Source organism: Xyrauchen texanus, chromosome 3 (assembly GCF_025860055.1).
Source record: "Xyrauchen texanus isolate HMW12.3.18 chromosome 3, RBS_HiC_50CHRs, whole genome shotgun sequence".
Lineage (NCBI taxonomy): Eukaryota > Metazoa > Chordata > Actinopteri > Cypriniformes > Catostomidae > Xyrauchen > Xyrauchen texanus.
Genome location: NC_068278.1, coordinates 20211569 through 20224200, shown reverse-complemented (window position 1 = coordinate 20224200; position 12632 = coordinate 20211569). Strand labels below are relative to the sequence as shown.

General features: G+C 37.2%; 1 protein-coding gene across 5 annotated transcripts in view; it reads left to right on the top strand.

Moving 5' to 3' along the window:
- The window catches only part of rasgrf2b (Ras protein-specific guanine nucleotide-releasing factor 2b), a 119225-nt gene that overhangs the window by 31997 nt on the left and 74596 nt on the right, over window positions 1-12632 (top strand). For all 5 annotated transcript variants that reach the window (XM_052103474.1, XM_052103466.1, XM_052103460.1 and 2 more), the window contains exons 2-5: window positions 3741-3847; window positions 8413-8560; window positions 10809-10898; window positions 11443-11696. In XM_052103474.1, coding sequence (XP_051959434.1) covers window positions 3741-3847; window positions 8413-8560; window positions 10809-10898; window positions 11443-11696 — 599 coding nt within the window. The remainder of the gene's footprint in view (window positions 1-3740; window positions 3848-8412; window positions 8561-10808; window positions 10899-11442; window positions 11697-12632) is intronic.

The window sequence follows — 12632 nt, the reverse complement described above, 5'->3', positions numbered from 1 at the left end:
TCACCACTGAGAGTGGTATCCACAGGATTTCAACACCCCCTTCTTGGGAAACCTACCAATGCAGCCCATTCCTCCCTAGGAATGTGGTATCCATAGGATTTTGTGCATTTCAACTTATTTACAACACTTACCATTAGCATTCTCAGTTTTTTAAACCTGGAACCCAGTTCTCTATTTTATCAAATTAATCATTAAATTGAGTTCAGGACTGGTGAGGCTCTTTGAGTTATCACTACCCAGGTCAAACTTATAACAGACTACACAAAACACCTTTTAAGCAAATCGCTTACCTAATTTTTTTGGAGCCAGTGATTTTGTAGAGTCCGTGTCAGCAAACCTGCAGCGGTGCTCTCTTGGCCCCATTTCCAGCCCCACGTTGGGCACCAAAATTATGCTGTGGAATATTGGATATCCCTCTTAGCAAGAAAACTGTCAAAGTCCAGAGGTTCCAGATACCAAAGATGAGACTTTATTGAACAAAGCAACAAAGCCAAGATGCCAGTTGATCACCTAGCATCTGTAATTACACTTCAGAGTCATGCATCCTTTATACAGCTTCTGTTCCACCCTCTCTCTTTGAGTGATGGCCTCTTCATCCAATAAAATCATCTTATACCCCCTAGTTTCGTCATCACCATCTCCCTTCCAGCTGGTCACCTTGCTGTTTCATCTCAATGCCCTTTTGGTGACCTTGGTGTTATCAGCACCAGCTCTGCTCATTTTCCTTTTAAGATCCTCATGCGCACCTCCTTTTGGGTCATACAAAGTTTAATATAAAACTCCCTACTCATTTGCTTGACACCTGCATCCCTTCTTTCTGTTTCCCAAGGTCTCTCACTGTCTGTATCACATCAACTCATTTTCCCTTGACCCAGAGGGGCCTTACACAGTGAGAGACTGCAAGCTTAGCTGTTTTCCATAGTTTCAAATTGCATCAGAGTAAATTAGAGTATTAAATCAATAAAAGAATGATTAAATGTGTAACATATTGAATAACATTGATAATGCAGTTATTCATAATACATTGATTACACATTGTCATTTTAGATCACTGCATATTGCATACATATTCATTCAATTATTAACTGAATGATTAATTAAGTAAATTTTCTATGTTTGATATATTAAAATGTACTATAATATCTCCGCCTTCAGACCACATAATGTTCTGTTCTCTATGACTAGGAGGATGTATAAACAGAATGGTAGTGCTAGCATTTGTTTGTCCAGCTTGCAGCCATCACAGAGAAGATGTGTTTTACACAGCAAGTTTCATCATCATTCACTGGCAGATCTTGGCATAGGCAATATGGGCAGTTGCCTAGGGCAGCAGCATTCTCTATTGTGCCTCAAGGAGCCGAGCTACTAACTTAATTACATAAGTGTGACAGTAGTTAAACTACTTTCACAATAGTCTAACTATTCCAGTAACAAGATACTTTTGAATAATGGTGGAACATGATAAATCACTACATTGCTTTTTTGTATTGTGCACGCCGAAGCCATTGCCAACCAAAGCGAGGCAGTAATCAAGCGCGCTCACCTGAACCTTCCTCTTCCTGTCTCTCTCATGGGAAATGAAACCCCAAAACAGTTAGGTGAATCGGTTCATTCATATGGTTCATGTTAGTGAACTGTTTAAAACATTCAATTCACCAATCCACAAAATTGCTCAGTCTGAAAGCAAAGGCAGATGACTTGCTGCCTAATCAGTTAATGGCTTAAAAAACAGCATTTTTGTAGGAATGTACTTGTATCAGAACAGTTTGAAAAGCACCTTATTTTCATCCTACATCTGTATACAGTCTCTGAAGGCAGCATTTTCCAGCTTCTGGGCACAACCACTGTATGTAGCAAATTAAATGAAACTCAATTAATTTGAGTGAATCAGTTCAAAAAATTGGTTCAACTATTCACTTGAGCCCATGTTTAGAAGTCATTTAATTTATAGTAGAATTTAATAACATACACTTAGCACTTTATTAGGAATACTATGGTTCTAATAAAGTGGCAGACGTGGTCTTGGAACAGAAATTATGTAAATACAATGACTCGGAAATAAAATGCTAATTGTTGTATATGATGTACTACACCTTGATCACCCTACACTCTACACCCTCAAATGAAGGTTACTAAGGGTTTGAAAGCACACATGCTAACATAAAGTTATGCATTTAACAACTGCTATTCTTAGAAGGAGGGAAATGAGGTACAACACATTGACTATGGGACCTATTTTCGAGCCTCATGAAGGCAGAAACAAAAAACATATTAGCACTTAGATCACACCTGAAAGGACAGAATGAGCCACCGAGACATCCAAACATTAATGGCACACAAAAGTGTGCGGTGAAGCCCAACTGGTCGCCGCACAAACGTCTTCTACCGAAAACCCTTTAAATAGTGCCCATGAAGTAGCCATGCCACGAGTTGAGTGTATGCACACTCCCTCGAGCAACTCCACACCTCTGCTGCTGTATGCCAAAGAAATAGCTTCTACAATCCAGTGAGAAAGGCATTGTTTAGACAACACAGTTGATCACAGAAATGATACGGCTCAATCCTGTACATTTAAGTGTGTAAAGTGTGCACAGCACACAAAGCATGCGATCACCAGCATTGGTCATCATAGGTGAAGAGAGGGGGTATAAAGTCTACTATAAAATAAATGACATATGAATGGGGTGAGATTTTGGCATTTTAGTCTTTGGTGTTGGGCTGCTCATCTCAAACAGTTTTTGTCAAACTGATGTGCTAAACTATTGACATGATGTACACCCACACCAACTTTTGGTGCAATATCCCATTGTCAATGTGTTGTACCAAGTGAAGTTACCAAATGGGAACCACTTCACACTGTCCCTGTTCCCTCAGGTCATTATGACAATAGCTGATTCAACTCCTCTCACACCTGCTGTTAAGCAGATGCCTTTGTTTATTTGCCTTGCAGATGGCCTCAAACCGCATAGTGCTCAGCCTCTCATAACACTTTCCTTGTTTTATTTCACAGAGCTTGACAGTGTCTGTGTGCTGCCAGTAAGTTTGATGTTTCTATGAACATTTAAAAGCAGGCCTCATGTGTTGTTGTGCTTTAGGCTGTATACTCATCATATTCAGCAGCACTACACTTTTTTCATATTTAAGACAACATAATGAAGTTCAGTACACTGCAAAAAAGTAAATAAAAATAATAATAATTAACCCACTGCTATTGCAAACTACGTTTAATTACTGCCTTAAAAGTTTCATTAAAATCAAAGTGATGCCAAAATTACAACCTGCAGTAATAAGTTACAAGATGGTGCTTTTTCAACACCATTTAATTTAATTACTTAGTAATTTGTAAAAAAGGAAGAACTTTTTTACCAGAAAAAAGGGAAATATTGAGATGAAATGTTGGTAAGACTCTGGTCTTACAGTAGTTAGTTTACTATAAGCTGGTCTAGCTGGTCTCCCAGTCTGGCCAAGCTGATCTTCAGATCGTCTAGCTGGTGTTCAGCTGGTTTCTTCCAGAAAAAACATTTGACAATTACCCATAACACTTCTCAAACCAGTAAACCAGACTAGCTAAGACCAGCAAACCACTATATACTGGTTTAAGCTGTTATATTCAGCAGTTAAATGGATGAAAACAAAGATGTTGTTTTAACATAATAATTAAAATATTTTTACTGTTAGCATTTAACACATGGACAGGTTTACAGGTCTGGTAACTTCTCATGTTGTATCTGCATCTGCAGCAATATTTTCTCATCGTCTTCGGCCATGATGGACAAAAGCCTCTGGAACTGCGGACGGAGGAGGAGACGGAATGTGATGAATGGGTGGAGGCTATCCAGCAGGCCAGGTATTCATGTGTGTGTGTGTGTGTGTGTGGCAGTGTTTGTATTTAAAAAAAAAAAAAATCCTGTTCAGTCAAGGTTAAAATTTAGCAGTGCTAAAGAAGATTTACTCTCAGGTTGAACAAATAAAATCATCATAATAAGAGAGAGACACATCACAGCGGGTAAAGTCAAGCGCATTTTGCATTTATCCCTGTCACTGCAAAGCAGCACAGCAACAAATGAGCTGCACTAAGGTTGACAGCACTGTTTCTCTTCTCTCAATTCTCCAAAGAAAGTATACACTGCTTTATTTGTTGTCTGACAGATCTGCCTTAAACAAGCCGGAATATTAAGCTGAGATTTTAGACTGTGGAAACACTGCTGCTTCCAGGGTGGGGAATTAACTTTTTGCCAACCAGTCAAAGAGGCCAGTGAAAGTTGAATTTGACCTTTTATTCAGATTTTCTACCAGCCATTTATAGTTTATAATTTCATATACTTTATATTAAATAACTCACTTTAAATGTGAAATAAATAAAATTACAAAGCATTTTCACATCTTTGTTTCATTCAACATTTTTCACATCATTTGTCCTCTTACAAATAACTTAACCTACCTTAACGCAACCTAGCTTAGCTGATCTTAACTAATCATCTTTCATCTGTTCCTTAAAATGTAATCAAATGTGTACTTCAACAGGAGTGCATTGTTGTTATTAATGGCTGGTGTTAATGTCTCAACTTTGCTTCCCAACTGAAAGACTATTTTAGAAACACACTTACAAAAAAGAACCATGGTGCTAAAGTATTCTTTTAATTAACTTGTAGTAAAATGCACTGTAAATACCATGGTAACCTATATACATTATATATGGCAAATATTCAGTACCATGATGATATAACCATCTGATACTCTTAACGTACTGTACTATAGTACCACCAGTAGTTTTTATAATGGAAGCACCATTATTCCAGCATTTAGGCGCTGTTTATAATAAATCAAATGTCATTTTAAGTCTGATCAGCTTAACTTTCACCAAAATTATGACATTTTGGTTTTGATATTTTGGTTAGAAAAATACGTCAAAAAGTGTAAGACGATATTATGATGTTATGACAATGGTTTGTTGTTAGCAACTTACACACAGAGACATACATGCACATTCTCTGCACACCCAAACCATTTGGGATTTAAGGCACTTCAGAGATTTATACTTGTTACACAGATTTATACTCAGGCTTCAGTGTAGATTCATATTGTGTCACTAGGGAGATCTGGCTGAATCTACAGGATTATTTTGTTACACGTGAGCAGATGTGCCTGTGAACATCTGGACAGGCCACACAGGGCTACAGTTAAACAGGCCGACATTGATCACTTACATGTAATTGGAAAAAGAGCATAGACAATAAGAAGAGACAATGATCGACCTAGTTTTCAGTATGAATAGGTATTGTTATGTGAGTTAAGTACATTCACTCCTGCTTAGAGTCAAGATTGCACTGTAGAAAATTTAAACCCAATAAAATGTTAAACTTAAAGTTGCAGTATATAAGATTCAGAAACTCTTGTTACTAACTACACATGTGGCCATTATGTGAACTGCAGTCAGCTACCTGTTGCTCGTGAACACACTTCATAGGGATGCGAGCAAGCATTGACCAAAACAATGACATAACGTGCAAAGAGACTGAACGTGATTCACCGGCATCATGCTGACAGATGAGGTTGCATCATTTAAATGACACAGTTATGATTGTTTTACTTCAAACTTTGAGACTATATATTATATTTGACTCTCCAGTGTTGGAACAGGGCTAAAACAAAGTGTTGATATAGGTCTGGATAGGCGAGACTGTAGTTCTTGCATTATACATTGACTGCATTTATACGATAGACTATGTCGGCGTTAGCTAGCTAGCCAGCTTTATGGATGATGACAGTAGGTGTTTATAGATATTACATTATTGTACATTATAAATATGTTGACACAATTCATTATTGATGTGATTCCATCACAACTGTCATTTTGATATATTAATGCGCTATTGTTTTATAATAAGAGAATGTATATATTTTCTGTATAACCAAGTTACGTTACACTAATGAATGGGTGTTTTTGCATTATCTTGAAGATTGTCTAGCATTCATTTCATGTGTTATTGTAGTTTACCTAGCTGAACAATTACAGGTTGACATTGACATTAACCTGACTTTTAGTATAAAGAGAAGACCGTTGAAATTATTTGAAAGTTACGAAGCAAGGTAGCTTGAAATTCGTCAGCGTTAGCAGGCAAGATCAAGTTATCTAAAATTACACAGAACAATCCTTATGGCACTATATTTCACATATTTTGCAGTTATGTAAGCTGACCTGTCCAATAAGAAGAATGCAAATTCAGGGTCGGTTTTGATCCACAAAACCGAACAAAGATCTCTCCAGGAATCAAATGCCCTGCCAATGTTCACTCTAGTTTTCGCTCAACCACGATGATGTTCCTGATTAGCCAGATGGGATTCAGTAGATACATTTTATTTAATTTTTTTGGCTTACTCTGAGTTTGTCTAGGAGTTGGTGTTGTGCTGGGAGCTGGACGTTTGCTGGATTCCATCTCTAAGATAACATTACCTAGTGATGCAGACTGTCTGTTGACGCTGTTGTATAGCAGAAGAGCTACTGTCTAAGGCAAGTCTCTCGGGTGCGTGCATAAATGTCACATGCTTTGGATTTTCCCAGCAAAAGCGACACGCTCCCTTCGCATGAAAATCAGTCAACAGGCTTTAATTGGCAACCTAGGATGTCCGGGAAGGGCTCATTTATTATGTTGTGTTACAAGCCATTCACACATTGACAAAAATAGGCAAAATTTACATATTGCACCTTTAAATGGAACTGTTACCATAAATGTGTTGTAAACAATTTTATCATTCTGGGACGTCCGCTAGACTTAGCTACTGAATTGAAAACAGATGTTTAAACAGATGGAACAAAATAGAATGGAACCGAACACGAGGATCTCGAGACAAAGTGTTTAAAAGCTCATTGCTTAATCTGAGAAATGCTTATAAGAGAACAAGACACAATGGCCAAAGACTTCCACCTACTGTAAGGTGCTGTTCCCACCAAACGCATGCTTTAGCAACCATCCATTTGTTTTTCTATACTTTCCGTTAAACTGTATTTGTTGCACCATGTCTATCCTTTTTAGCGCAAGATTGCGATCGATCTGAAGTCATCAGTCACCTTGGCACATATCCAAAGTTTGAATGCACAGTTTTAGCATTCGAATGTGCATTTCTTTTCTTAAATTCTACAAATATTCAAATTTTACATTGACAGCCCTAGATGTCACATTCATACACTGCATTTGTTTTTGGAGTACCACAGCAACACTACATACACCTACATTTATTCAAACCCATAACCCTAACCACAGAGATAAAAACATTACAAGTTCTATTGAATACATCACACTGCTGTATCACTAGGTGGCGAAAGTGAGAGGAAATGTAATTTAAATGAAGAGGAGATTAATAAATAAATAAATAAATTGATCAATTGTCACACATTATACATACATTTCTGCATATACATGGTGAAATTATTTATTATTCACATATCCCAGCTAAGCTGGGGTCAGAGCGCAGGGTCAGCCATGGTACGGTGCCCCTGGAGCAGGTGGGGTAGAAGAAACTAGTATTATGCTAAGTTAATGGGCTAACCGGTTAGCTTGTGAGTTTACTGGAGAAAACAGAAAAGAGAAATGTTTAATTTCACCATTTATATATTCTGTTTATTAATATGTATGACATATCATTTTAAAGTTATTCTTTGTTATATTTACATAGTTAAGACAACATGAATCATACAGCAATTGCATAGGATTTTATTAGTTCTTTTAGAATCGCTTTATGATCCAAGGGGGCATTACTTGGAGTGGGCGTGTCATATAGTAGGTGTTCTTTGTTGTCTTGCAGGAGGGAGACAGATACACTTGACTGAATTAGACATTCAGTGTTTTCAAACTGGACCCTATAAAGATACTGTTGAGACCAAGATGGACATTATTTTGTCAAAAGTAGCAGTAGCAAAATAGTGTTCTTGCACGATAAAAAAAGCAACTGACAACTGCTTATGAAGCTGATTTCACCATTTAACTTGAATGGTCTGCTTCAACTACCACGCTCCAAGCTTGGTACAATGATGTGGAAAATGATTGAGCGTCAAAAGCACCTCAACATCCTCAGATTTTGAATTTGACTAGTCTATGGCTACATTTTTATTTGCCATCGACAGAGACTAGCACTGTCACAGAAACAGGTGAGAGCTAAAAGAGACATTTTCTGTTGCATTCCATAAAAAAACTGCTTAGAATTAGAATTTTGGTAAAATAAAATAAAAAAATATTTAAAAAAAGCATCCAGTGATTCATTGCAATTTGGTTAACTTGATGTTAACTTGAAAAAGTAAACCTTTAATAAATAAGAGACACCTGACTTCTGTTATATTCTTTGCACCGCATCTAGCTTTTTAGTGCAAGAATGTGTTCTGTCTGAAAGGCCCCTAACTCTATTGATTTCATCCAGCTATTCTGACATCATAATCGAGCGTGAGGTTCTCATGCAGAAGTACATCCACCTGGTGCAGATTGTGGAGACAGAGAAGGTTGCAGCCAATCAGCTCCGCACACAACTGGAAGACCAAGACACAGAGATTGAGAGGCTTAAAGCTGAGGTACATGTTCGAGCTGTAAAATGTTGTGTTTTTTCCAACATAGAGTATATATACACGGCAGCCCAATATTATGAATCAGTGAATCACTCTAGATTCCATTCATTGTAATCACAAATGCAGGTCTCAAAATTGTTTGCCTTTACTGAATGATCCTGTGTACTATAAGCATTTGTGAATTACACAGAGTTAAACAATCATAATATGGAGTTTAACTGTGTTGCTTTGTGGTAGATTGTAGTATTTCTATTTGTGATTAACGTTACCAGCAACATATTCACTGCCTGTGTGCCCTAGAACTTCTCCCAGGCTTTGTACCTTATCTGTTCCTTTGTTGTGTAACCAGGAGATTATTCTTGCCATTGGCCCAGTCGCCATGGGGACATGAATTATGCCCCATTATTGACATTGCAGGGTCAGCGGCATGTGATCACATGATTCAGAGTGTAAATCAATGCCCTGCTATCTATCTATCTGTCTGTCTGTCTGTCCGTCCGTCTGTCCGTCCATCCGTCTGTCCATCTGCATGTCTGTCTGTCCATCTATTCATCATCTGTCTGTGTGTTTTCTTGGTATTATTATTTATTTTCATAGATATAGGTTTGCTGAGTACGAAACATTATATCTTAATATCTTAATATGAGTGTCACAATTATATTAGTAGTACTCTTTTATGAATTAATTATAAACGTTGTAAGTGATAATTGTAATGCTTTGTTATTTTAAAGCAAAACATCTCGTTACAAGCTTGTGCGTTGTGAAAATTTTATGGGGGAGGGAAATCACAAATTTCCTCAACAACCACTAGCTCACTCTCTGGCATTATAGAAAAGATGTATATTCATAAAGCCAATATATTCACAAATACTGTGAATTCTGTGTAAATACAGCATGTGTACACAGTGTTTTTAGTTGTATTTCATTTTACTATGAAAACAAAAGTTCAGATTTAGTTTTTGTAAAGCAGTCAATGGAAAGGAGGAGGCGAGAACCAGCTTGATTATATAAACAATATTTTAATGAGAAACTTAAAAGACAAAAAACACACATATGACGGATGACGGACATGTCCGTAAACTATCTCTCTCCCCCGCACAATCCTCCGCAGTTGGCCTTTATCCTGATAAGGGACCGGGTGTGTATAATCACGACCCTGCCCCGCCCTCCGCCCTGCCACAGTTTTATTTGATTTTATTTACTTAATAGTATATTTAAAACAATGCTAATTAATTATGTATGTTATACTATTTGAGAAGGGCAGGAGGACCAAAAATAGTCTACATCACCACCATCTCGATGCAAAATGAGGCATCATATGTAGTGATGAAGCCACTTTGATTGGATTAATGGAATATTTCAGGGTCATTACAAGTTTAGCTCAATCAACAGCATTTGTGGCATAATGTTAATTACAACAAAAACTATTCTTTAAAAAAAGCACAAATCTGGGTTTCAGTGAGGCATTCACAATGGGGCAAATGAAAGTGAAGGTTTACACACAGAAATGTGAAGGTTATCATTTTATAAAAGCACTCAATCCCGCTGGTAAAACTTGTGTATCATTTGCGCTGTAAAGTTGTTTAAATCATAATTTTCACAGTCAGATCATAATTAATTTTTTTTTTTTAAGAAAAGGAGGGACGAGTCAAAATAAATTTTGGTGATAATCAGTATTATGCTACAAATGCTGTTGATTAATTACACTTAACTTGTATTGAACAAAGAATATTCCTTTAAATGTTTTATGTTAATTCTTACACTTCACACAGAAAGAAAAAAGGACAAAAATCAACAACTAGCCTATCGTCTAGAGTATACAGTACCACTTTAGCTATCTGAAGTGTTTGGCTTGTGCCTGCAGACCACACTGCTAGATATGCTATGGGGCATTTACCCTCTTATTTGCATCCAAAGTAAATGGCTGATAAAAGACTTTGTGACTGAGTTTTTTGATGAAGGCTTTTGAATGAAGGAAGGAAATTGTCTGTGGAGAGGAAGTTAAGATGGTTATCCGATGTGCCAGCACCCACAAAGCATCTCAGTGACCCACATTTATGACACACTGATTATACATTGTGGGAGATGAACACTAAATACTTCAGCATTATCTGATTTATCACATACAATCACTGGAAGCATTTGCAGTCCAATAAATTGGACTGTCCCCTCCACCAATTTCCCTTTGCAAGTGCTTTGCAGGTGGTAGTGCTCAGTAATGACTTTTGGTGTTGCATCTTGCTCTATCTTTAAGATTATAGCCTTGAACAAAACTAAGGAAAGAATGCGTCCCTACCATGTGTACCAGGAGGAAGAGGACCCTGATATCAAGAAAATCAAAAAGGTAAATAATGGAACCTCACTACCAGGTCCAAGACATTTTGTCATATGAGAAATGAAAGAAATGAAGATCTGAGGTTCAGATTGAGGGGGTTGTCATCATTTTGTATCCCCCGTTTTGCATCTTTTTATCATTCTGTCATCAAACAGTAATTTAAGATATTCTGGACCAATGATTGTGTTTATATAGGCTACAGTGGCCCCTAAAAGTATTTTGAATTCAATAAATTGAAATTTGCAAACAAATTATCAGAACTATTTTAACTTTTATCAGCCATTGTTTACAATTACTTTCACCCAACTGGTATTTCAAGAAAATTTTAGTAGATGCATGCAGTCAATGCCTCTCAAGGATCTATTTCTACTTGATATAACCCATAAAAATTACTTTTATTGGTGTAACCTAATTTGTCAGGTTGATTTATTCTGATTTAGTGGCATTGTTTAACAAAACCAGTTAATTTAGATGTTACCACATGAAGCACATATTTTCGGTTACCTGATAAAAAAAAATTCAAAAGTGTACAACATATAATTTCTCTTTCAAGGTCCAGAGTTTCATGCGAGGCTGGCTGTGTAGAAGAAAGTGGAAGATTATTGTGCAGGACTACATCTGTTCTCCTCACGCTGAGAGCATGAGGAAGAGGAACCAGATTGTCTTCAACATGGTGGAGGCTGAGACAGAGTACGTCCATCAGCTTTCCATCCTGGTCAACTGCTTCCTGAGGCCCCTTAGAATGGCGGCCAGCTCAAAGAAACCGCCCATAAACCATGATGATGTCAGCAGCATCTTCCTTAACAGGTGTGTTTGATGACTTGTAAGTTTGTTTTGTTGTATGCACTGGATGCTCTCAAAACTTTTATTCAAGTGAACATCTAACCTGGCTCAACCAGGGTCAGTGTTGTTGCATAATTACTGCAGTGTTTTGACAGTTTGTATGCAGTCAGAAATCTGTTTAGACTGTTCTGTTTGCCTGCTTCTCCAACACAATTATTTTGATTATATGTGTGATATTTTAACACATCCTTTAGGTTCTGATCACACAGAATATTTTTTCTTTGTTCCACATACTGTATTTCTTTGTCAATCCAACATACATTTATTCTACAGGCTTTATTTGAAGGTTTTTCCAAATTCCTAATGCAAGGCCACAATTTTTAATTGTAACTCCTCCTAGATCTTAATTTCCAGCTTCATCCACCAAACTTGGCACAGAACTTCAGACAGCTCTGACTCAGGTTGCAATGTTGTTTGTAACTGACTGGACTTACGGTTTTCCTGTATACTGTAAACTAGGGGCCGGGAAACTATGACTCGAGAGCCACAAATGACTCTTGGTTAAAAAATCAAGTGGCTCGCTGGGTGTCTCACCAAGGTTTGAAATGAACACCCGCCAAATGCAGATTTTTCATGCAGAGTATTTTGCTGATGTACCAACCACCGTGGAAGGTGATCTGTAAGAATTCTCAGAGTGATATATTACAAGAAATTAGACACAAAGATTTGCCTTTGACGAAACGTAATTATATTTTGAAGAACGGATTAAATAAAAGCTGCCGATATGTGTCTGATTTGATGTGTGTGCGCAGCGAGCTCTGCTATTCACGAGTGCAATGAAAGCGCTTATACTAGATACGCAAATTCATATAGTTCTGAGCCTAGTTTACCAATAACTATTGATCTTAGCTGTTAAGAGCATTTTATACGAGCGATTTAAAGAACAATATTTTTTTATGT